This window comes from Idiotropiscis lumnitzeri, chromosome 5, assembly GCF_059441095.1.
Source record: "Idiotropiscis lumnitzeri isolate Australia: NSW breed Sydney's pygmy pipehorse chromosome 5, RoL_Ilum_1.0, whole genome shotgun sequence".
Classification (NCBI taxonomy): Eukaryota; Metazoa; Chordata; class Actinopteri; order Syngnathiformes; family Syngnathidae; genus Idiotropiscis; species Idiotropiscis lumnitzeri.
The window spans coordinates 26,326,529-26,353,053 of record NC_142395.1 but is presented as its reverse complement, the minus strand read 5'-3'; the positions used below and the strand labels follow the sequence as shown (position 1 = coordinate 26,353,053).

At 45.9% G+C, this 26,525-nt stretch overlaps 2 protein-coding genes across 4 annotated transcripts in view; both read right to left on the bottom strand.

Moving 5' to 3' along the window:
* Positions 1-6,112, bottom strand: part of cgnl1 (cingulin-like 1) — a 30,920-nt gene extending 24,808 nt beyond the window's left edge. Inside the window, exons 1-3 of one of the 2 annotated variants that reach the window (XM_088296163.1) lie at positions 5,815-6,112; positions 1,730-3,338; positions 187-281 (exon numbers count right to left, since the gene is read on the bottom strand). In XM_088296163.1, coding sequence (XP_088152289.1) covers positions 187-281; positions 1,730-3,286 — 1,652 coding nt within the window. In that variant the 5' untranslated portion in view covers positions 3,287-3,338; positions 5,815-6,112. The remainder of the gene's footprint in view (positions 1-186; positions 282-1,729; positions 3,339-5,814) is intronic. The other variant, XM_088296162.1, reaches the window with a different exon arrangement.
* Positions 6,113-8,679: 2,567 nt separating this feature from the next.
* The window catches only part of tcf12 (transcription factor 12), a 77,849-nt gene continuing 60,003 nt past the window's right edge, over positions 8,680-26,525 (bottom strand). Inside the window, exons 14-21 of one of the 2 annotated variants that reach the window (XM_088295602.1) lie at positions 25,290-25,366; positions 24,135-24,206; positions 23,543-23,734; positions 14,593-14,701; positions 14,353-14,497; positions 12,914-13,143; positions 12,001-12,155; positions 8,680-11,309 (exon numbers count right to left, since the gene is read on the bottom strand). In XM_088295602.1, coding sequence (XP_088151728.1) covers positions 12,013-12,155; positions 12,914-13,143; positions 14,353-14,497; positions 14,593-14,701; positions 23,543-23,734; positions 24,135-24,206; positions 25,290-25,366 — 968 coding nt within the window. In that variant the 3' untranslated portion in view covers positions 8,680-11,309; positions 12,001-12,012. The remainder of the gene's footprint in view (positions 11,310-12,000; positions 12,156-12,913; positions 13,144-14,352; positions 14,498-14,592; positions 14,702-23,542; positions 23,735-24,134; positions 24,207-25,289; positions 25,367-26,525) is intronic. The other variant, XM_088295603.1, reaches the window with a different exon arrangement.

The following is a 26,525-nucleotide window of genomic DNA, read 5'->3' as shown; positions in this document are numbered from 1 at the left end:
AATCCATGAACTCCCACGGAACGACTTCTCCCTACATGATGCATGACTTCAAATGTGCCATTTGTGAAATGTAGGAACAATAGAGTAGAGTTTGCGGTTCAATTTTGAGGCAAAAGATCCAAACTTTTATTTTTGAAGCCTCAATCACCCATGAAAACGAAACCAAGCCAAGCTGTAATAACTCACCCGTCCTTGAGGTAATTGAACAAAATTTGCTTTGCCGTCTCTTCGTGTGTTTGTTGTGAAAGCTCCTGCTGACCTTTCAGGAGATCCGGCGTTGCCTGAATGGGACAGGAAACCAGAGAATGATCTGAATGTGATGACGGAGATGTCACAATGGTTTACGACATTCATTTATGACGACAAACAAATGTGGAACTGATTCCACGTCAATAAAATTTGCAGTGACATCAAACAAATTGCTAAAAATGCGCAAAGACGGTGAACTATGTAGCGTTAAACTCTTTTTCATCATTTCAGATTTTTTTTTTGGAAGTGTGTCCAAAACGGGTCCCAGTCCAACATGAGTCCACATTCCATCCAACACGATATCATAACTTTGAGTGCCTTGGATCTGGCTTGGCTGCTTCGGAATCACTACATGAAAACCCCCCCCCCACACACACACATTTTTTCCAGCAGCCGAGACTTTCCACAGATAAACTTTTGCAGCTCCCACATGTAGAGATGTCATGAAAAGATTCAAGGCGAACTAGCATCCATTTTTCAGGGGTGCGTTGAGTCACACATTCAACGGACACGCCCACAACATTTGAAAGCAGGCACAAGGGTTTGATTGATTTTTGTCCATTTTGAAGCCTCGTTTTATATACTTTGCAGTTATTAAATCGTTAATATATGCCAGGGTTCTTTCTACTTTGTGGTGTGTCCAATTTAGAAGGTTTAACAATTTTCACTTGACAGAAACTTTAAAGTCAAAGGCCATGTTTTCACTTCACATTGTGGGTCCGAACGATTTTAAGAAAAAAAAAACAAATTGCAATTTTTCTGGCTGATGTTGCGGTTTAGATTTTTTTTTTTTTAATTTTACTTTTTATTTGTTTTCTAATTCAAGCTCCAGTGCAAAACTCACAATTTCTTCAAGGTACAGTGACATTTACAAACATGTCGGAAAATGTTGTTTTTTTTAAACCCCAAAATATTTTACATTTCGTACTAATGTACATAGATGTCATATTATGTCAATAAAATCAGTTAGCAAGGCCAAATTGACAAAAAATGCAATTGAGAGCATCTTAATTTATGTATAGACATTTATTGACCGAAATACAACATTTCTGTTCATAGCTGGTGGCTCTCCGCCCTAACGCGATTCTAACCAAACATCTGTGAAAAGTCGACTGAACATCCAAGTATTCATTTGGGCTCCTTCACGGCGCTGCATTTTACTTTGGCGATTAGCATGCTTAGCCACCCCTCGTTCGCCTCCTCGTTTAAAACGCTACTTGTTAGTGGGGTCGTTTATTTGCAGCATCACAGGCCAAAGAAATTAGTTCCGGGACGAGGAGCGATAGGGCGATGCTTTTTTATTTATTTATTTATTTTCTTTTTAAATCTGTACTGCGCGACCTGCTGCGTGTGTGGCAAAAACCGCAGCTTTGACGATCTTCAAATCGCGTTGTCTGATATAACGATTTCCGTCCCAAAACGATACAGCGTTCAGCTCGGGGAGCTTATATGCAGGTGCGTCTTACGGTATGTACTTTACCTGTACTTCGGCGTCTGTGCTGCCTTTTTTGCCAACAGTTGAGGGCTTGGATAAAGATGTCGACAGCTTGCTTGCTGAAGACGCACTGTCCACTGTGTCTTTATTCTTAAGTGTCACAACTGTAGAATGACTTTGGGTTTTTTGGTATCCCTGGATGTAGCCCACACCTGTAGACAAGGTGCTATGGGGAGATCCGGGGGCACTCGTGGCGCGAGACGGTGGTTTAGGATTGAGCATGAACCAGGGGTCCTGACTCCCAGCCGTCCTGTGCAGCCGGAGCTGTGAGGGCCGCAGCACGTGCTCCATTGACGTGCCCCGACGACGGCTCGATTCATCAAGCGGGCTGGATCCATCCACCCGGCCGAAGGCGCTGTCCACACTGCGAGAGCGTTTCCTGTCCTCGGGATTGAACCGGTTTCTTCGCCCGGCCCTGCCACGCCGATGGTGGCTGCCGTCTTTGCAGTCAAACTTCTCAATGAGCTCATCGACGCCGGGAATGGAGCCGGTGTCAATGTCTCTGCCCGACCCGGGGACGAAAGGGATGTAACGCCGGTTCTCGTGACGGTTTATGGTGTCCGCGTAAAGCGCATCGAAGTCTTCGTCGGCGTAGAGCTTGGAGGTGGAGGATGACGAGGAGTGACGAGAGCGAGAAGACGCCTGAAGAACAGGACCGCTGGAGTCGGACCTCCTCAACGGAAGGACATCTGGCTCGCGGCGTTTGCGATCCAGGCTTGAGTTGGCACTGCTGACGGAAGTGGGAGACTTGCACTTGGTTTTGTTTTGCTCACTCTTGGAACTGGACACGGTGGACGCTTGGGTATGACTTTTGGGTGTCTGCTTGGGCTGAGGTGGACTGTGGTTGCTGAGACGAGGTTTGGACTGCGGCTTCGTCTCCGGCCGAGAATGCTGAGTTGGACCCAAAGACTGTGGAGTAGATTTGGGGTTTTGGTACGATGCCTCAGTCAAGCGAGGAGACGGAGGTTGACTTTTGTTCGATTGTGCAGGATCTTTGTTCTGATCGAGCCTAGAACCCCTGTCGTGGGATGCTGCCGATACAGCGGATGTGGACTGCGTTCCGGTCTCAGCAACAGAAAGAGGCCTTGACGGTAGACTGTGAAAGTTCAGAGAGTTGGTCTCTGGATCATAGGGCTGCAGTATCTCCGGATGCCTCTGAAAGTTCAGAAGGGTTTGCGCTTTCCTCGCTTGTGTATCTGCAGAACCGTTCTGAGATGCGGCGTACTGCATCATCTTCTGAGACCTGTACTCCCCAAAGGGGCTCTTGGAGCCACCCTCCTTGTCTCCTCGAAAATCATACTCATGGTAGTTGTCAATGAAAGAGCCCTCAGTCTCGATGTAGCCATTGCTATCGGGGTCGAGAAAAGGCTGAGAACCTCGTTCCTGGTTGTTCAAAACTACATAGGGGTGTCCATCGATTCCCTGGACTCGGATGCTGAGACCATATGTACCACCGTTGCTGTGGGGCCTAGAGGAGCGAGATGTTTGGGTGTAGCCCTGTGGTGCGCTAGTAGGAATGCCAGTCACTCTGTAGGACTCCATCAGGAATGCAGAAGGAAAATAAATCCCTCTCCCAGGATCAGGCGCCCTTCGTCTGCAAGAATCAGAGAGGGTCTATTAGTCGAAATAAGAGCCGGTATAACCCAATGATTTTTTTTTTTGTGCTTCACAGTTAGACAGTAATGAAGCTTAATCATGTTTCCCATTCTGTTACCAAAGCGCCCTTTGTGACACGCGGAAAATCCGTGGCTCAACATGGGGCACATGTGACAACGGACATTTCAGTGACTAACACGCTTGGTATAACACAATGATTGTGTTTATCAGGTGCGAAAAAGACCATCGATTAGAATAACACACTTAGTCTGAGTGTGTGTACAGTCAAATTGGACTCCCAAAAAAAAAAAGCTAAACTAGTCATTTACACTAAGGAACATATTTTCAAGCGTTGACAAATGAGCAGCAAAACAAGTACTAAAGACAACGGTGTACAAACACTAAAAGGATGTTGCTCGGAAATATTTATGCTTGTGCAGGCTATAGGAGACAAAGCCATCAAGAGGCACCATGTGTCGCTGAGGACAATGGCCTTTCGACAAGTTCCTGTTTGCCTCGCTGATAATGTCCCATTGAGCAGATGCAACAATAAAAAGACAAACCGAGATGGGCCTGGAAGACGGCTCTGATAAGGATGACAACAAAAGCCAAGGAAGGATACATCACATTATGGCTTGAACAGAACAGGACAGAAGAATGGCCGGCCGACCCCCTTTTGAAATAAATATAACAAATGGGCGGTTGTCGGACGGTGTTTACTGTAGAACCACACTCCTCACACATGCGCATACGTATGTATATAAGAAAACCAACTAAAGTCCAAATGAGGAAGTACTTGGTGACGGCAGCAAGGGAAAACTCCCTCTAAGGAAGAAACCTCGCCCGCCTTTGTGGGGCGAACCTCTCCTCCAAACGGTAGATTTGAGAAGGAGAGGCAGAATTGAGGAACAGGAGGAAACTAGAAGCGGATGAGCAGCCAAGAAAGGAATGAGAGGACAATGGGCACAACAAAAGTTGTATGAACAACGATGATGACGGCGAGAACAACGTTACTGTTCTGCTTCCAACATAAAGAGCGGCTCAAAGAGAAGGTGTGAATTTTTCAATTTGTGACAACAGTAGAACATTGAATTTCACTTTAACGACGGTGAAACCATTTTCCAGTCATTGTAATTTTACTACGGAATGAAAAAACGATGACGGCTGGAATTCCAATAGCAGCCTTCCTGTGTGGAGTTTACATTTCTCTAGGGGTAGTGTATATATAAAAATAAATAAATAAAAGAAATGAGGTTTCCAAGTATGTTTCATTAAACATGACAAGACACAGATATTGATTCACTGATGCATCAAACTGCTGCAGTATTGCACCAAATAGTACAGAGGAGGATTTACTCGATATTAGATTATTTTTTTCCACATGAGTATCGGTGGCGAGTATCGGCAGCCTTCATGAACGCACGATACCGTAAACTAAGGCCGGTATCATCCTGATACCGATACCTAGTATAGGTACTTGCCAATTCCCTACTAATCTCAGTTCAACTAGCAAACTTTTGTGACGACATTGTATGCTTTGGTGTTTGAACATGTTTAATTCTCTTTTGTTTCATGTGTTCCATTTTTTTTTTATATTGAGGGAAAAGGAAACTTTTAAAGTGTTTTTCAAGTTCAACTATATTTTAAAAAGTTGAAATGCGCTTCAAGTGTGGGAGGTGTAAAATCATTTTTCACCAGGGGAATGTAGGATTTACAGAAAATGACATTCTGGATGTCTTTTTTTTTTTCCCCTGCAGAGAAAAGCAACCAACACCGAATGTTTTTACTAGACCCAGGCTAAGGATGTCAAATCCCTGCTTTTGATCTGACGAAGCACATTTCTATCTCCCCGTGAGAATTCCTTGTGAAGTGTGAGGAGGTCTGACCATGCTGATAACCTGCTAAGCCCTCAAGAGGAAAACAAAAGCACATTAATCGGCGCCATTTGGAGGAGAACGTCAAAAGAAAGTGGAGCTCAATCACTTCAAACCACAGCCTGCAGGGATTTACACTCTGGGAAAATGTGAAAAACTTACGTAATCTCATTGGGAATTGCCTGCTGGCAGAGGTGGCAAACGTACTCACTTGGTACAGACGTGGACTGCAGTAACGAAGTATTTGTACTTCGTTACTTCCCACCGCGGCCAATTTGAAGCCTACGCGAGTGTCGAAAAAGCATACAAATTGTTCTTTTACCGAAAACTATTTATTTATGAAGCTATTCAGATAGCTAAGAACAATTCACTTTTTGAGCTGACGCACTTTGAGAACATTCAACACATTACTCGGTGCAACAGGTGCCTTCTAAGTACTCCAGCAACTAACTACGATTTAGCATGTTTAAAACACGACATTAACGGTCCGAACCGCATCGAAAGCGAGCAAGGCTGCTCGAAATTGTCTTTTGTCGCCACTTGTTGAGTGTGAACGCTCACAACAAACACGAACGAACATCACTGGAAAGCGTCACTTACTTACCACTCGCAGTCGTCCGTTCGGAGCCGCTTTCCGCCAGTCGTTTTTAATAACTACGAAAATGTCTTTATTGAATATTAACGCAGCGACTGACCAGGCCGCGCTTTATCAACTTAATTATCGGAGTACTGCTTACTGGAGGAGACAGTTTGAGGAGGAGGAGGAGGACGCTCGCAGCCCGCTGTCCGGCTCGCCCCGCCTGTTGAAACGAGCGCACCGACCCGCCCACCACTGTGGTCCTTGAATCAGGCCGGTGGTCCACGAGCACCATCACAAACTGGACCGACTGGACCAGACCGGGCACTTGAAACCACACCCAATGCTTTACTTGGCAGTTACATATGGAGAACAGGAATCGCAAGTGGATTGAGATGTCCTCTTCCCCTCCCCGAAATAATAAGACACTAAACAAAAACATTACCACGTCAATATTTACATCTCATTTTTGTAATTTTTAAAGTATAGAACCATGAAGATGAATTGTGCCCATTATTACACAAGATTAAATCATGATTCCGTGCTTGGTGTGACGCCAGAAAGTTTTTGAAGGAGGTTCTGTAAGTCTTTAAATTCGAGAGCGCCATCTTGTGGAGCATAATGTAACCAGATCAATGCGTGACGTCATTATTGCACAGACTATACAAAAATAAAAATAATGCAGTCATTACAAATACAAAATTGATTTATATTTTGTCAAATCTTATTGTGTGTTAAACTAATAATAACTATTTTAATGTAATAATAATAATTCCAATTATAATAATACTATTAGAATTATTTAATGTTTTATTTAATAAATAATGACACTAATCATTAGCAATCAGAGAGACAGAGAGAGACAGAGAGAGAGAGAGAGAGAGAGAGAGAGATTTGGGACATGAGAATTTTTTATAAGACGTTTCTGGGAGCGAGTGCAAGTCCTTCTTTTAATGTGTTGGAATTTTTGTGTGTGATTGAGTCCTTTGTGTTGGTTGAGAGATGATTCTGGATCATGTGAGTTATTTGGTGAGCATGTGAAGTTTTTTTTTTTTACATGCAACATTTTTGGGAGTGAGCAGAGGTTTTGTTTTGATGCATGAGGGAGTTTTTTTTGTGTGTGACTTATTTTTGGTTTGAATGAGTTTTTGGGTACATACGACTTTTTTGTGTGTGTGAAAGATTTTTGGTTCATGTGATTTCTTTTATGTGGGAGAAGTTTTTTGTGAGTGAAAGTTTTTTGATCTTGTGAGAGTTTGTCAAGTGAGATGCTTTTTGAAGTGAGAAAGAGTTTTATGTAACGAGTTTTTTGGGGGCATATCCGAGGGTTTGGCATGTTGTGAGTGAGATGGTGAGGATAAACAGTGGAATTTTATTAATTTTTTTTTTAATAGTTGGATGGGCTTTTGACTATAAAACAATGATAGCCAAAGTCCTGTTAATTCCTGAGACGCAATCCATGAAAAGAAACAAAGGTGCAGTCATGGAAACGAGTGCACTCACTGTAGGGAGCTGCAAACTCTTTAGACCGCTTGGGAGGACGCCAGTCAAGGCCTTTTTGGCAGGGCGGCCATGACAGGAAGTCAGCCTGCAGACACGGTGGTCCCTCTCCCACCAAAAAAAAAAAACGTGAACATCCGCCGGTCCAACACTTCCCCAAAACAAGTAATGAAACGTGACGTCGGAGATTAACGTGGGCGGATGTGTTCTCACAGTCATCAGAGGACGCAAGGGGCGCTCACATCTGGAAAGTGATCATTCCTCGCAGATGTGCCCGCCTCCGTGATTTACGACTCGACAGTTTTTGGGAGCACCGAGTGGCGTTGTTATCAGCCTTTCGGGATGCATCCATCTCTGTCGCAAGCTTTTACGTGGCAGGTTAAGCTTTGAAGCGTTTCAGTTTAGACCAAAAAACAAACATAAACATAAAAGACAAATAAAAATGAAATCCAGGGGGGAATACTTATAATGAAAAGCTCTGTTTTAAATTGTTGTTAAATAGGGGACTGAGAATATTTGGGGTGTGTGAGAGATTTTTTTTTTTTTTTTGTCAGTGAGAGTTTTTCTGTCATATGAGATTTTCTGGGATCATATGAGATTTTGATGTTTTTGAGAGTTGTGTGAAGTGAGTGTTGTGGCAGTTTTTTCTTTTTATTGTGTGTCATTTAGGTTATCTTGTGAGATTTTTTCTTTGGGTGTTGTGGGAGTTTATTGGGTGACCCTGAGAGTTTTTGTGAGAGATTTTGGTCAGTAGATGGTGTTGGCCATGAGTGAAAGTTTTTGGTTGAGTTTGTTTTTTGGTGTGAGTGAGAATATAGGTGCATGAGAAGATTTTTGTGTGAGTGAGTTTTTTGGGTGTGTGCAAGTTTTGGGGGGTGTTTGAGAGTTTTGTTGACATGTGAGTGGTTATCTTTAGTGTGTGAGAGTTTTATTTATTGTAGGTGTGAGTTTTTATTTGCGGGGATGAAAGTTTTGGCGGTGTTTGAGAGGTTTTTTTGCTGTGTGAGAGGTCATACTTACCGAGTGAGAGTTTAAGTGAGTTAGTTTCTTACATAACTTTTTTGTTCAATGAGTTTTTGGGATATTTTGGGTAACAAGAGTTAGAATTGTTAAGTGTGGGATTTTTGGTGAATGCACACGGTGAATGTGTTTTTTTTTTCCGGGTAAGTCTAAGAGCTTTTTGATACAGAAACTCTCATAAATATAAAACTTTTATTTCCATAAACAGTTTACTTCAAGTTGCACATTTTAAAAAATGCGCTAAATAATTTAGATTTTTTTTTTTTTTTTAAATCAGAAGACATCATGTGTAATTGTTTCATATACAATACAGAGCAACGCCCGGATTCAAATAAACAGCCAAACTCGAGTTTACAAAAGATGGCACATTTATTGCAACATAAATGTTATATACATAATGTTTTTCTGTTGAAAAAAGACAGAAAACTGCAATTCTCATTGCCGCATTTTCCAGATGTGCACCGACAACATGTTTGACGTTTTGACACAAATGTTCCTCAGTCAACCACGAGAGACTTGCGAATGGATATTTGACATTTTCCGGTAATAACGAAACAGGTTATGGTTAAGTAACCGTGTACATTTTATGACCTAATATAGTAAAATAAAGTAAGAAACTTTTTACTTAAAACGTTTGCTTTCAAAAATCTAGAAAGAGTCATATTTAGAATTCAAGAAATATTCTTACAGTATTATTGTATAAAAGACTACAGTGAAAAATAAGCCAAACTTTTTTTTTTTTTTAAACCGCTTTGCTTTTTGATTTTCCTTTTTCCGATATGACACAGGGGGAAATACAAAGCAGAACATATGAAATGAAGGAATTGGAGCAGGAACTCGCATGTTTAGTTGGAGCTAAAATTATGAATCCACACTTGAATACTGTCATGAGCAACAAGGCCACATACCGACCGAGAAAACACACACACACACAAAAACAAACTAAAACTGCTCAACGTTAGATTCCGAATGTAAACTTTTACTTTTGAGTTTTATAGAAGTCCCTTTTTTAATTTTTCTTTTGCACCGAAGCCTCATGAGACAATATACAGACAACTAAATGGAATATAAAGCAAGGACAAAAGACGTATAAAACATGCACACCAAAACATAAATAAAGCCAGAGACAAAGAAAAATCGTTTCTTTTGTTCATTGTTGTGCTACAATTCAACAAAATGATCATTTTTATATATGTTCAGCAATTTGTGAAATATAAAGCCCAGGCTTCTTTTATTAGGATTGAGAAAAAAAATATATAACTGGAAGCTGGAAGTGTATACCTGCTATTTTTGTACGGAGAGAAACAAAGTCGTAATAAAATGACTCCAGCAGAAAAAGTTGTTTGTTTGAAAGCGATATGATGAATTGAACGTTAAGTGTCACATAAATACTTTAATACTCTACGGCTAAAGGCATCTCCTTTAGTTAAGACACAACAAATAGGCGGGGAATGCGAAGATTTGCCGTGTTTATTTGGATTATTAGTATTTTGAACCAACTACAATGCCAAATAAAATGGGAGTATTCAGTCAAACCTAAGGAACAAAACCTTACTGAAACTAAACTAACACAAACTTTTGGTTGCATGCATTTGCTGGAAGAATTCCGAAAAAAAAAAAACATAAATATAAATAGATTTTTTTTTTTGTTGGGATTTAGTGTTTCGCTTTATTTTTTTATTTATTTTTTTAAAAGGGGGAACAAATGGCCAATACATTAATGGCTGTGTTCGGAATCGTCTCACTACGCAGTGGTGCTTTGAAATACGCGTCACCTGACATGCGTTTTTTTTTTTTTTTTTGCGCCAAGTGTACTTAAATCATTCAAATTAAGAATTGTTTTGAATCGTACTCGAGTTCGCAAATATACCGGATCAGCAAATGTCAGCTGAAGGGACTTTTGTAATAAATATTGAACAAATAAATAAACTATAATGTTATCATATTTGTGGAATTTATTGTGAATTTTACAAAATTAATACAAATAAAGCAATTTATATCCATTCTCTATTAAAGATATTTTGGCACCATTACTTTTCAATACCCTGGAAATAGAAAATAGTTTTTCTGTCATTACAATGTATTATGGGATGTACAAGATGTGTCAGAAAAGTTCCAGGACTGATGAAAAAAATTGTGTCAATAGAGAGGTTGCTGTTCTTGCCAGGAACTGTCTGATGCTCAGTATTTTGGGAGCAGGTGCATGGTCATGTTGATGTGCCGGTTGATCATCTGGCCAACACGGGAGGGGATACTCATAGTTTGGATTTAAACTGTGTCTTTTGTCACACAAATCCTGGGACATTTCTGACACGACTCTTGTTTTGATTTTGTAGTTGTTCGCCTCTTTTCAAGATGCATTGTGGGATAGATTAAGAGAACTAAACAGGGGATCATTTATGCTCATAGCACATTTGAAAAGCACGACAAAATGGCAAACTCGCTATGAAGGGCATCAAAACATTGATAGGGCGTGATTTCGAACACAGCCAATTTCACTTTTCCCTCATTTCGCCTTCCAGGTTGGAGTGCTTTGTTTTTAACGACACCGGTAAACTACGGCTTAAACTGAAAACTGTCTACATTTTTTTTCCCCTTAAGACATACACTTTCAGCTTATGGACGTAATAAATAGAAAGAAAAAAAAAAGTTGCTGTTACAATGCATTCGTCAATTCAGTTTAGGCACGAGGCAACCTCCACGTGGAGTCGGAAGAGATTGCGAAGTCTGATTGTTCAGAAGCGACACGCTTCTTGCAGATCTGCGTGATATGTGCTCGAGATTCTTCTCGCTTTTTGGGGGCAAAATTTGCGGACGGAGGGCCGCGCGGGCTCCTTGTTAGTCTCGGGACTGGATTGTGTTAGTCTTGTATGATTTTGGCTTCTGGTGGTCTGTTGTCCTCCGCAAAGTGGCGTCAGTCAGAGCGGGACGCCCCCCTCCGTCACAAAGGAGGCCGAGTCGGCATCTCGGACCGGACCAAATGTTCTGCGTGTAGGATCTGTCACAGACGAGACAAATGGTAGCATCAGTGGTGGTGCTATGACGTCAAACAACAAGCGAAACACATTTGTAGTTGATACAAAGAGCGACCACACACACTGGTGGGGCGGGGTCATTGAACCTCCGTCGGCCCGCTAGAGAGATAGAATCATCCCTGCTGACCGCCAAAGGTGCATAAAAGCAAGGAACGTCCCTTTGCACAGTTTGAGAATGTATATGAAAATTTTCATAATGACCCCTTGGGTGACCCCGGGCGAATAAAAGAGACAGATAGATCAATAGATGAGCCTGGAGTATTTTCTTTCCCTCACATTATCATGAGCAATGGTGTGTTCACTTCCTCTATCCAGTGTAATCTTTTTTTTTTCGGATCAGAAACATGAAATGATTCCTCGTGCGCCACCTCTAGAGATGTCCAATCAGACGTTTGATCAAAAGGGAATGAATCGGCAAGAAGTTCAATTGTTGATTCATTTTGTGATTTATCAAACAAAGTGGCCCAACGTTACCTAGTCTTACTGTGGCTTGTCCAATGTGAAGGGCCGTTGTTATGTTTTGCTGCCGTTTTATATGACATAAAACACATTAAGTTTGGCTTTTGGACTGTTGGTGACAAAGATAGTTGAATGAGAGAAGGACCTTTACATTTTGTCGGTAGATCATGAAAAGATGGGTTGAGTGCAACGTACCTGTCCGGGGCCTCAGAGGTGGCCCATGGGGTTGGAGGTGTCAGTCAAGCTTGGGCGGACCCCCGTGTGACCTTGTTGGCCATCACTGGAACCGCCCGACACTTTTTCCTCCTCTCTTCTTTTAAGGCAGGCTGCTTTGGGATTTAGATTCCGCTCTATAGGGCCACACAGTCAAAAGAGTCAAGTCAAATTAATCACATAAAAGTCTTAAAGGGATTCACATGTCCACAGTTGACAAATATTAACAACATCCTTGATCTTAAAACCCCAGGAGGGCAAGGACAAACTAAAAAAAAACATTTGGGGAAAAAAAAATGAGAAAACTTGAGAAGAGAAAATGGTTTGTTTAACTGGCGCGATGATGCCCATATTCAAGAAAATGATATGACAGTAATATTATCAAATTATGTAGCCAAATTGCAGCTTTCAGATCCCAAGGGGGGGGGGGGGGCGCCCAGTCAGTTTGTGAAGCACTCAGAAACAATTAAAAACACTTTTGTTTTTCACAGCTGCTTCCGTGTGAAGTCTGTGGAGAATTCTATGTACTAAAAATATGATGTGTTGTTTCATTTTTGACTGTAGGGTATCGTGGTATTTTTGTAGTACCAGTATACGGTTCGAGCAATTTATAATATTATTAACTTTGTAACAGTGTAAAATAATAATAATGATAATAACATTAATATTAATAACAATATTAATATTAACAATAAAATTATTATTATTAATAATAATAATAATAACAATAACAACAACAACAACAATAATAATAATAATAATAATAATAATAATAATAATAATAATAATAATAATAATAATAATAATAATAATAATAATAATAATAATAATAATAATAATAATAATAATAAGCCCAGCTTCATAGTTACATAATATATTATTGTTGGACACAGACCTCTGACTTGTTGCTCCAAACTGAGGATGACCGCCACGGCCTGATGGAGGATGAGCAGTTTGGTCTGAGGCTTCTCGCTCTTCAGGTGCAGCTGGCACATACGGCCCAGCTCCTTGAAGGCTTCGTTGATGTCCCGCACCCGCAAGCGTTCCCGGGCGTTGTTGGCCATCCTGCGCTCCCGCTCTCGCTCCGCTTTCTGCTCAGGATTCAGATCTTCGTCTTCGGTCAGACTGAAGGGTACAAGAAAACATTTTTGATTACAATGAGCAACATAATGAAGTGTAACCATGTCATCACATATTGACTCATTTACTGCCATTGACGGCTAAAAACGTCAGAGATTTTTTATTTTTTTTTTCCTCGGCTGGTAGTGAAAGAGTTAACTGATGTTTGAAGAGCACCTTAACATTTGACTCTCAGCTGCGTCGATGAAGAATAATGATTGACGAGGATTAAAAGGCTAACTCATATACTTTGGCAATATATTAACATGAACGGGACACTTGAATGGGATGGACATTGGCACTTATATAATAGGTCTGTATGTAAAAATGTAAGCACTTGTGCCCGAAAATAATCTTTAGTGAGCTTTCCAACAATTGGAAAGCACAAATGAGTTTTGATGGCAACTCACTGTAGTTTTTGGACATTTAGGCCACAATGTTTATTTATATCTCCATAGAAAGACAGACAAGCTGGCATGGATGTAAGCGCATGCTAGCTGCCGTGGCTAATACCACTGCTAAAACCGCTTCAGCGCAGCTGTTGAGGCAGAAATACTTTTCATCCGCTAAACAGATGAGCTTAGCAGAACAAAATCAGCTTTTTACTGTCCAGACATGGGGCTTCGTGTCTTGGACGCTTGCTGCTGTTCATGGCCTCGAGTACCTTCGCGCGGGCAGAGAAGAGAATTACAAAACACAAATTTTGTCCAGCCAGAGATTCAGCTCGGCGTCGCAGTGCGAGTGGGCGTCAATTTTGTTTAGACCACCTCGTTTTCGGATCGGCGGTGGAGGGCGTATCCCATGGAGGTGGACTTGAGGGGGGAAAAAGGGAAGTCAAGCTAACCCTTATAGATTTTTATTTAATTTATTTTGAATGGACAGATAGTGTAATAATAAGATAATGGAAGAAGAGGAGGGGGCATGGCCTTTATGTCGTTAGTCATTTATTGATTTCTCAAAAATAAATTGATCAAATTTAAAATGCAAGCTAGTAATATTTTCCTGCTAAAAAAAAAAACATGAATTCAGCTTGTTGGTGAAAAACGGACAATCACGGACAGATGATCAATTTAAGATAGAGTAGATTTTTTTCAGTTGCATCATAAAGTTAGGTCACTTAGTGGATCGTTCGCCTGACTTGTGTGCAAGCAATTTTTTTTTTTTTAAATCTAGACTTCAATATGAAATACTGTTGCCTGTATTGTGTGTCCTCACCTTGTGCGTGTGCCAGCATGCGGTGTTTTCAAGCTGTCCCTCTCATCATCCGACTTGTCATCGCCCGAGAGAGAATCATTCATGTCATCCTTGTCCTGCTTCTCCACCTTCAGCGCCAAGGTGGCAGCCACCTGACCAGCCAAGCCTGAAGGAGGAGTGGGAAACGAGAAAAAGGGAAGTCAAGGTGAGCCGCCCATCAGCCATAAAATGAGTCCAAAACAAGTACGAGGACCAGCAGACCTCTGAAAGCTTCCACTTGATGGTTGAGTTCTGCGCTGGACGTGGAGCCAGTGCTTGGAAGGCCACCGTGGCTGTTCAGACTCGCGGTGTCGTCAGCATGGGACGAACCCTGCAACAAAAACAGGAGATGTGTTGTCAAGACGGGAAGTTGACATCCTCTGCATATGAAAGAACAATACAAGAGCAAACGCAAAGAAAGAATGGTTGGTGCCTTGTATCACGTGTGGTAAAAGCTATTTAAGGTGATGCATGTAAAACGGAAGGAAATACAACGACAAACGTCTGCAACGATTAATCGAATAAACCACAAAGGTCGAAGGAAAATGTCTGCCTCATCAACACGGACTTATGTTGATGCAGTTGCACACTCCACTCCACGTAGAAATAAGTTGGAGTGATGGTGGTGAGACAAGAAGAAAGAGTGAGAACGTACAAAGCTGCGGGTTCACTTCCAATCGCTTTAATGACGGTAACAAAATAAACATGTACTCAATCAAGGCAAGGCCACTATCAGCCATACTCTCATTCTTTGACACCCACGTCACTCACCAGGCCAGGTGCTGCCTTTTAAAGCCAAATACACTCAAAGTCATAGATTATATCAGAGAAATGAGAATGGTGACGCGAGGTGGAAAAAAAAATACCTCAACGTCACAAGCACGTTACCATATTTGATGATTTTTTCTTTTTATCCGATTACATCGGTCAAAAGGCTTTTACTAAATTATTTAATCAGAGATGCAGGTCAACTTTTTCAGATTTACGTTATGCGCTGATTACAAATATGCCCTCATTTCGTTCCAACAAATCGGCTTTTCTGTGACGGTTCGGGTCGGGGAGGAGGGCGTGGCAGTTCTGTTTGTTACAGGTTCACGATCCACCCAGCCAGGCTCTCCTCCGGAGAAAGTGGGCGTCGGCTCCGGCGCACCTGCAGCTCGTTGCCGGCAATCAGCGCCGGCTTAAGAACCAGCCACGCCAGGAGTCCGACGCCGGATTATCTTGTCACCTCACGTGGTACTGGCTCATGTCTCGTCTTGTTTCCCGTTCGCCTGACTCGCCTTGCTCTCGTGCTTGCTTGACCCCTGCTCTGCCGTCTCCCCCCTCTAGCCGACCTGAACCCGTCTGGTCCCGCTCCGCACGCCAGCGCCTCCGAGATCCCGCCCGGCAAACATCCCGCCAGCGCTCTCCGCTCCGCCGTGCTTCGCGCTACCACGCCAGCCCGACTTCGCCTCCCAACACGTCTCGCTCGACCGCACCCTCGTCCGCGCCACCCGGCACTGGCCCGTCGGCTTCCTTCGACGCTGTCCTGGACGACGCCTGCCTTGCGGTGGACTCTCTCCAGCTCGCATCCCCACTCCAGCCTTCAATAAACCCTGTTTCCCACTCACCTGTCGCTTTCGGGTCCTCCTTCCTTCCCACACGGTTCATAGAACCGCGACAGAATAATCCGGCCAAGTTAATGGACCCCGCGACCACGGACCCCCTGGGCGAAGCGCTTGCCCACCAGGGCAGCGTGCTCGAGCGCCATGATCGAATGCTGCAGGAAGTTCCGGGCTCCCTCCAGGCCATCCAACACCAGCTCTCGCACCTCTCTAACCAGGTGGGTTCACTCGCTCCCCCCTCCAACCTCCCCAGGGACGCGACCCTGGCCCCCCCGGCCGCCGCATTGCATTATGCGGGCGGTCGAGAGCCCCACGTTCCTACTCCCGAACCCTACTCCGGGGACTTGGGCTCGTGTAGCCAATTCTTACTCAGCACTTCCCTGGTTTTCGACCTCCAGCCCCACAGTTACGCTACCGAACGGGCCAGGATCGCTTATACCATCAACTTGCTTCGCGGCCGCGCCGCCAAGTGGGCAACCGCATTGTGGGAGGCGGCGTCTCCTGCGATGTCTACTTACGCGGATTTCAGCCAGGAGTTACGCCGTGTCTTCGACCACCCGGTGCAGGGGCGCGAGGCGTCCCGCCGGCTCCTCTCCCTCCGACAGGGTTCCCGCTCCGCGGCCGATTTCTCGGTGGAATTCCGCATCCTGGCCCACGAGAGCCGTTGGAACGAGCCGGCTCTCCGCGAGGCGTTTCTCAACGGGTTGACCGACGCCCTCAAGGACGAGCTGGCGATCCGAGACGAAACCACGACGCTCGAAGAACTAATCGCCCTGGCCATCAAGGTGGACCATCGGTTGCGGGACCGGCAGGCTGATCGTTTCCGACGCCCCGCCAGAGTCGCCGCCCGGGCAGCCATTCCCCGACCCGAGGTTCGCTCGCCATCGCCGGTTCAGCTATCCACCGGCGCGGAGGAACCGATGCAGGTAGGAAGAACTACTCTGGACCCTCTGGAGCGCCAGCGCCGTCGGTCCCATCAGCTCTGCCTGTATTGCGGCCTCCCCGGCCACGTCTTGATCCACTGTCCCAGTAACCCAAAAGAGCAGGCTCGTCGTTGAGGGAGAGCCCAACGCCGAGCCTGCTGGTCTCCGCTTCTGGCTCTTCTTCCCGGATGTCCATCTCCGCCCGGCTGCTGGGTCCACACACCCCCCGCTCGGTCACCGCGCTGGTCGACTCGGGGGCCGACGGCAGCTTCTTGGACCTGACCCTTGCCCGCCAGCTCGGCATCACCATGGAACCCATTCTGTCTCCCCGAAGGGTGGTCGCGCTGGACGGACATCTCATCGCCCGGGTCTCCCAACAGACCGCTCCCCTGACCCTCATCGTCTCTGGAAATCACCGGGAGTCCATCAGATTTTTTCTGATTCACTCTCCCCAGGTCCCCCTGGTCTTAGGGTTCCCCTGGCTCCAGACCCACAATCCCACCATCGATTGGAGGAGGTGCGTGCTGACAGGATGGAGTGAGTTCTGCCACTCCCACTGCCTGCGTTCAGCGGATCCGCCCCCTTCCTCTACGCTTCCCCCCCCCCCTCCCCCTGACGTCTCCTCCGTTCCCCCGGACTACCACGACCTGGCGCAGGTCTTCAACAAGGACCTTGCCCGTACCCTCCCCCCCCATCGTCCGTACGACTGCGCCATCGACCTCCTCCCGGGGGCCCCCCTGCCCAACACCCGGCTATACAACATCTCCAGGCCAGAGAAGGAGGCCATGGAGACGTACATCCGGGAGTCACTTGCGACCGGTCTCATCCGCCCCTCGTCTTCTCCTCTGGGCGCGGGCTTCTTTTTCGTAAAAAAGAAGGACGCCTCGCTCCGCCCCTGCATTGACTTCAAACCATTAAACCAAATAACGGTCAAAAACAAGTCTTCGCTCCCCCTCATCGACCCGTCGTTCGAACCCCTATGTGAGGCCCAGATTTTCTCAAAGTTGGACTTACGAAATGCGTACCACCTGGTCCGCATCAGGGAGGGGGACGAGTGGAAGACGGCATTCAACACACCATTGGGGCACTTCGAGTATCTGGTGATGCCTTTCGGACTTACCAACGCCCCCGCCGTCTTCCAGACCCTCATGACGGACGTTTTCCGCGACATGCTCAACCGGTTCGTATTCATATACCTCGACGACATCCTCATATTCTCCCGCTCTCTCGCAGATCACCGCCGGCATGTTCGACTGGTCCTCCAGCGCCTCCTGGAGAACCGCCTCTACGTGAAGCCCGAGAAATGCGAGTTCCACGTCCCTTCGGTGCCCTTCCTTGGCTATATCATCGCCAGGGGGCAACTTCGCCCCGACCCGGCCAAGATCCAGGCCGTGGCGGAGTGGCCCCAGCCCACCACCCGGAAGGAGCTGCAACGTTTTCTCGGATTCGCAAATTTCTACCGCCGTTTCATCCGGGACTACAGTAAGGTCGCCAGTCCACTCACCGCGCTTACGTCCACAGCCACCACATTCCAGTGGACCCCGGCGGCCGCCCAGGCCTTCACCCACCTGAAGAAGGCCTTCACCAGCGCCCCCGTACTCCGGCACCCAGACCCCGCCCTCCAGTTCATCGTGGAGGTGGACGCCTCCGACACCGGGGCGGGGGCCGTCCTCTCCCAGCGGGATTCCGGCACCCAGGTAGTCCATCCGTGTGCCTTCTTTTCCAGGCGCCTATCCCCCGCCGAGCGAAACTACGACGTGGGCAATCGAGAACTCCTCGCGGTGGTATGGGCTCTCCAGGAGTGGCGGCACTGGCTCGAGGGCACCTCGACCCCTTTTTTGGTCTGGACCGACCACAAAAACCTGGCATACCTGCAGTCCGCCAAGAGACTCAACCCCCGCCAGGCACGCTGGAACTTGTTCTTGAGCCGTTTCAATTTTACCCTCTCCTTCCGCCCCGGCTCGAACAATGGGAAGGCGGACGCCCTCTCACGTCAGTTCTCGCCCCCTGCCAGCCCTGACGCTCCGGAGCCCATTCTTCCCTCGGCCTGTCTACTGGGGGCGGCCACCTGGGACATCGAGCAGGTCGTCCGCAACGCTCAGGAGCAGCAACCAGACCCGCGCCCAGTCCCTTCCGACCGCTTGTTCGTTCCCGACACCGTGCGGTCACAGGTACTGCAATGGGGGCACTCATCCACACTCACCTGCCACCCGGGGGTGGCACGCACTCTCCGCTTCCTCCAGCAGCGTTTCTGGTGGCCCCGGATGGCTAAGGATACCCGGGAATTCGTGCGAGCCTGCTCCGTCTGCGCCCGCGGAAAGGCCTCCCACGCGGTCCCCGCCGGCCTCCTCCAGCCCCTGCCGATTCCAAGCCGTCCATGGTCGCACATCGCCCTGGACTTTGTTACCGGTCTCCCTCCGTCCAACGGACACACAGTCATCCTCACCCTGGTCGACAGGTTTTCCAAAAGCGTCCACTACGTCCCCCTGCCCAAGCTGCCCACCGCGCTTGAGACCGCCAAACTCGTCACCCAACACGTTTTCCGACCCCACGGCATCCCGGAGGACATCGTGTCCGACCGGGGCCCCCAGTTCGCTTCACAAGTTTGGCAGGAATTCTGCAAGGCAGTCGGGGCCACCGCCAGTCTCTCCTCGGGCTACCACCCCCAATCCAACGGCCAGACGGAGCGGGCCAACCAGGACCTGGAAGCCGCCCTCCGATGCGTGGTGGCCCGCAACCCGGACTCCTGGAGCGACGCACTACCCTGGGTCGAGTACGCCCATAACTCCCTCTCCACCACGGCCACAGGTATGTCTCCCTTCATGGTCTGTTTCGGTTACCAACCACCTCTCTTCAAGGACCAGGAGCATACCGTGGCCATTCCTTCCGTGGAGGAGCACCTCCGCCGGATCCGGGGGGTGTGGGCCGAAGCGAGGGCCGCCCTCATCCGAACAGCCCAGAGGACCAAGCGACTGGCTGATCGCCGTCGGTCCCCAGCCCCGGACTACGTGCCTGGCCAAATGGTGTGGCTCTCCTCACGCGATCTTCCCCTACAAGTCGAGTCTCGTAAGCTGGCTCCTCGCTTTATCGGTCCCTTTCCCGTCGAAAGAATCATCAACCCATGCTCTGTTCGACTCAAACTTCCCGACTCCCTGAAGATTCACCCCACATTCCATGTCTCCCTCCTCAAACCGGTATCCTCCAGCCCTCTGAGCCCTCCGGCGGCACCCCCCCCACCCCCCATGATAATAGACGACCACCCGGCTTACACGGTGGCAAAAGTCCTGGACGTTCGGCGCCGGGGCCGGGGCTACCAGTACCTGGTGGACTGGGAGGGTTACGGTCCGGAGGAGCGCTCCTGGATCTCCCGAAAACTGTTTCTGACCGACGCCCCCATCAGGGAGTTTTACGCACTTCACCCGGACAAGCCGGGTAGGACGCCAGGAGGCGTCCGTTAGGGGGGGGGTACTGTGACGGTTCGGGTCGGGGAGGAGGGCGTGGCAGTTCTGTTTGTTACAGGTTCACGATCCACCCAGCCAGGCTCTCCTCCGGAGAAAGTGGGCGTCGGCTCCGGCGCACCTGCAGCTCGTTGCCGGCAATCAGCGCCGGCTTAAGAACCAGCCACGCCAGGAGTCCGACGCCGGATTATCTTGTCACCTCACGTGGTACTGGCTCATGTCTCGTCTTGTTTCCCGTTCGCCTGACTCGCCTTGCTCTCGTGCTTGCTTGACCCCTGCTCTGCCGTCTCCCCCCTCTAGCCGACCTGAACCCGTCTGGTCCCGCTCCGCACGCCAGCGCCTCCGAGATCCCGCCCGGCAAACATCCCGCCAGCGCTCTCCGCTCCGCCGTGCTTCGCGCTACCACGCCAGCCCGACTTCGCCTCCCAACACGTCTCGCTCGACCGCACCCTCGTCCGCGCCACCCGGCACTGGCCCGTCGGCTTCCTTCGACGCTGTCCTGGACGACGCCTGCCTTGCGGTGGACTCTCTCCAGCTCGCATCCCCACTCCAGCCTTCAATAAACCCTGTTTCCCACTCACCTGTCGCTTTCGGGTCCTCCTTCCTTCCCACACGGTTCATAGAACCGCGACATTTTCATCATAATAAAATAATAAGTAATATTGTGATCGGTTTTGTCATGTTTATGAATTACGCGTTAGGTTCAGCAACAGGTGGAATTTTTTTCGGAACCATCTTAGCTAGGAATTACAACGCAAAACACAAAAAAATGGTATTTGTATTGCACATGCTGAAAATATCTCAAACACCAATAATGATAATAATACAAACCAATACCAATATATAAAAAAAGCAGACATTTTTTCTATCAGCCTCAAAATTACACATAAAGCCACCTCTGATAAAAATTTGCTATTGACCTGTGTTATTCGAATAATCGTTGAGATAATTAATAGAATACTCGATTCTAAAAATGCTCGACAGTTGCCGCCCAAGTTCCACATTCAACTATAACCTTTTTGCACGCAAGACAGATAAACAACTATAAATTGAATGCAACCAGACAGGATGTAATTATCTTGCAATACAAACGAGATAAATTAATGGGATTCATTAACATGATGGAATACTTTTAAAATGCTGTGTTTAAACACGCATTCATTTCTTGGCAAAAAAAAAAAAAAAAAAAATCTACGTAGCACAGCACAGGCAAGTTAGAAGTCTAATGAGTCATTTAAAATTCCAAACCGTGTGAGCCAGTTTACTCGTGACTGGCTTTAACCACAACTAAGTCTCATTTTCATGTCTAAAAAGGAACCTATTTTTAGATTTCTTTGGTGTTCACTTTCAAAAGACGTCAAACTGAACTGAATCCCCGGTTGCGACATAACACTCTCATTATGTACACATTCATGAGTGGCAAATAGTCAACAACCAGCATGTAGAACCACAATCCCCATTCTTTCAGATGTTCACCACATGTTTCCCCCCCCCCCCCCCCCAGTTATTTCAATTCTCATTCCACTTCCAAGAGAAGGCAGGAAAAGTGTCACTGAGGTTGGAGGGTATCGCCCTGTTTTCCCCTTCCAAATGTTTATTTATGTAATCCCCTGTCACTGTTGGCCTCCGTTAACCCCTTTACCGCAAAACCCTTCCCTTCTTCAGTGCTACACTAATCGTTGCTGTGCACTCAACAGGTGCCCTAACAAGTCTTTGTGCGCAGGAGGAGGAGGAGGAGGGGAAAGCTGAGGTTTTGGCAAGAAAAGAAGGCTGCCATTTTCATGGCTGGGCCTGATTATCATACAGCTGAGCAGACACACGTTTTCCAACCATTCAGATTTCCTTGCTTGTTAAATAGAAGCGATGAAAAGGGGTCGAAACAAGGGGGGCGGTAAAGAGTGGGCCGTCATCCAGACTAAAAGCTCGTGGCTGTGTCGAGGCTGGTGAGCCCGTTTGAGGGGCGCTCTAAGCACACAGGAAGAAGTGTGTTAGTGCACGCACGCTATGTTCTATCTGGCAGTCACAGTCGCTTAACGTTACTGCCACAGCATGGCGCGCAATAACAAACACGACAAAATCAATTGGCAACCTAGACATTTCACGTATGGGCTGTGCCAAGAGTTTTAAAAGACCGAACAACATGATGTCTGAAAACGGTACACCCTTGTAAAATTTCAGAACAATACAATGCGCACTACGATCTATTCAAAATGTAGCTGTGCCCTCTTCTGAATTTAGTCGAATAGGTCCCAATTGTTAATATCCTACAACATTCAGTACAACATTCTTGATCTTGGTAGAAGTTGGGGAGACTGTAATAATAATAATAATAAATTTCTCATTATTATTATTATTAATAATAATAATAATAATACATTCGATTTGTAAGCGCCTTCCAAGACCCTCAAGGACACTGTATGTCAAAAAAAGCAAATAAAAAAATTAATAAAATAAAAAATATAGCAATAATAAAAATCCAAAATAAATAAAATAAAATAGAGAAGATACTGGAATACCAATACCACCTCACCAGCCTGACATATACCTTATGGGCGGGTAGAGTAGGAGCGATGTCAGTCGTGAGGCAATACCTCAAGGTGACAACGCTGTTATCAAACATCAAGTTGGACGTTAAAATGTCAGCAATGACAAGTTATGCCTCTAAAAAGCGTTATATTTGAGTGAAGTTTATGCCATGTTAAAAAACAACACAAATAAAAGATTACTACCACAATGCAAGAAGTTGTGGATTCATCAAATATCGGTACTTGATATCGGTGAGTACTCAAATGTATTTGAACTCATATTCAGTCTGGCCAAAAAATAAATTTTGGACAACTCCATATGATTCTGATTATTAAATCAGGTTGCAGTGAGCTGCGGGAAATATTATTACAATGTGTTCAATTCATACATGAAATCGAGTATGCTTTTTGAATGTGTCGTTCACCCTCATGTATGTATACAGTTTTGTTAAACGGACTCTGAAACAGCATCCGATGTTACGCTCATGGAAAATATGTCAGTGTAACATCTCTGTATAGGATGTGAGATTTTGTCACATGGTGATGAATTATTTCTGAACAGGTGGCAGAAGTAAGATATAAAAAAAAATGTTTGTTTTCCCCGATGCCTTTCAAACACAATATCTTAATTAGGGAGACTCTCATAAATCAGGTCTTCATACCATCGCTGTTGTCCGATTGGGAGCCAACGCTGAGGCGGGGAAGCTCGCCCCAATGGCCGCCAGTTGCCCATTTTGTGCTTGTCCCAGCAGACTGTGGATGTCGCTGGGTAGACTGGCGGTGGACCCGACCGCGTGGTTCCTCAGAACCAGGATTGCATCATCCAGTCGGTCAAGACGATCTTCCATTCGCGACTGAGGGGAGCAGAGCGGATTGGAGACGAGAGGGAAAGAATGACAGAGCAGCTTAGTATAAGCATATTAAAAACCCCAAAAATTGAAAACACTGATTGGATGGCATGGACTTGAAACGTGAAGATAAAAAAAAAAAAATTCAAATGCACGATCACGAGAGCTCCAAACATCAACAGATAAAGGTTTTGTGGGAAAGCAAATAAAAGTCACATGGAGTGGATTAACATCTGCAACAAAGCAGATTGTGGGGAGCTAATCAGACAAGTTAACAATGGCAACAAAAGCTGATTCAAAAAATAAAAAAATAACGATTTCATGTCGAGATCATTAAAAAAAAATAAAACTAAAAATCAGATGACTTATGGAAGACGTCATAGAAAACCAGTTCGGTCTAAAGTACCTCGCAGACATCCTTTAAGAAAGACATGGCATCCTGAAGATGCTCATGTAACTGCTGATGAACTCGGTTTTTCTGCCAAAGTCCAAAACAATAAAAAGAGGATTAAAAAAAGAGCAGAAATACATTGAGAGGAGAGAGAGGGGAATAGAAATCGAGAGAGAGATTGTTCTTTAAGAAGAAACAGGATTTGCATACATCTGCTGACCAATCAGTTTGTAGGGATGAAAGTGTTTGTTGTGGGCTATCTTCGGACCACTTGTGACATCACCGGTCCTTGTTTTATTTGCCGCACCAAAAGTCGATCCACAAATTGAATAGAAAGCAGTGTGTCGGGTTCGGCAACTTGTTTTCGTGAGTGGCTAAACCTGGGCGACTGATTAAAAATTGGAATTTCCAGTAAACCTGGGGTGTGAAGGATCCAGTCCCGGAGGGACTCAATCTCTCCCGATTCAAATGATCAACTCATCAGCAAGCTCTGAAGCTCTGGTTCAATGAAAGCAATAAAGCACAGCATACAGGGTCATCGTTTTGCATAAATCCAGCTTGTTTGTTGGTGTGCGGCAGAGCGACGCTAGTAAAGCAAGTATCTCCATCCAAAGTGGCTCTTTTTCGAATAAATACGCTGCAATGTCTCCATTACAGACTTTTGGATCATATTATAGTTCTTACATCAAAGTCCTTTCGTTGTGTCAAATGAACGAGAACGTCTCAATCCTTGAGGCTCGTCGTCATTTCTGTGACGGGATCCTCAAGTGACATGTTTCGACAGTTGCTCAGCCCCAGTTCTCGAAGTCACGGGGCTTTCCAAACTCCACGTTCAATTCTAACTGGCTAACTGTAAAATCAGACCTGTCCTTTTATTTTGCATCGATTGATGTGTTTGGGTGAAATGAAATCTGCAGCATGGCAGCAAAGGAATCTTGGATAAGTGGTTTTTACATACAGCTGCCTGCAGCCCCTTGAACTCGCCCCCCCCCACCCCCACCCCCACCCAACTGTCAATCTTGCAGCAGGAGACCGATGGCAAGTCCTAAGGGACAGGTATTGTTCAGTTATCCTTGACCTTCTACTGAATCCTCTGCAAACATCTCATTGTCATGATAACACAAGCAAAAGTGAGCATCCGTATCGGGCGACGAAATGGAAAAAGCGTACCAATGAGTGAAGGGAGTTGTCGTAATTTGGAGAAGAAGCGGACTGTTGTCCACTAGGGCGCGGCCATGGGTTGGTACCTAAGCAAAGAGACAGAGGTGCACAGCAGGTAAGTTCACACGTGACGCTGCTTCCGTTTCATATCAACAGAGGGGAGAGAGAGCTGCGCCTCGCTTCACTGATTGCAGACAGCGACAATAGCTAACTGTCATAACACGCTGACGTGCCAATTTACTGGCGTCGGGAGATATTTTTATCATTAAGGATGAGATTACATCATTTCCTGACGTCTGAGCAGCATCCTGACACGGGAGCTGGCCGAGTTTGTCGAACGCCCCCCATTTCCATGGCCTCCGTCTCTGGCTTGTTTAGACAAGGAAGGAAAAGGAATATGAGCGGTGACGAATCGGATTTGTATCACGGTTCCTTCTCACTACTTGAAGCAAATTTGAGGGTTTAAAACGCATTTGAAATTTCCCTCTTGACGAATGGTCTTAATGTGATTTTTTTTGATAAAGGCAATGTGTCAAGCATGTTGGCTCAATAAAGTTCACGCTCTTACATAACATCGCCGTCGGGCAATATCGTCACTTTCTGGAAAAAAAAAAATGCATCTTGCTTGAGTGACCAAACACTGCATTGTTCGCGTTCAAGGTTTGTGCTAACAGCAACACACCAACCACCCCAAAAATCATGTTGAATGGCAAATTTCTGCACCCCTCCCAAAAAAATTGCAAATTTCTTATGCTTTCATTGATTAGAATGGTCTGCCACATTGCCAGCGCCAGCCAACTGACATGACTGGACAAAAAGTCTGGAGGACAGATAAATAAAATAATGAGCTGTTCAAGCAGTCTTAAAGGCTAAAATTAATGAGTGCGCAATTACCCAGAAGGCTTAACCAGCGCAGTACACAACAGCAAATAACCCATTTTCACTCACTGTTTAAGAAAACATTTGCAGTCTTGAGGTGATATAATGCTGCTCGGCTCCCACGGAGTGAGGAAAAGCCAAATTGTTATGGCACTTCTCAATTCGGGAGCTCAAAAGTTCCTACTTTTTTGTCCAAGGTCATTTTAAGCCAGAAGTGGGCAAACTTTTTTATTGGCGGGCCACAATGTGTTCTAAAATTTGTCAGAGCGGCCGGAGCAGATGGATGGAGTGTTTTGGTAACCTCGCCTCATCGGAGAAAAAAAAAAATGACATTCAATTTTAAATGAAAGTGAACAAAAGCATTAC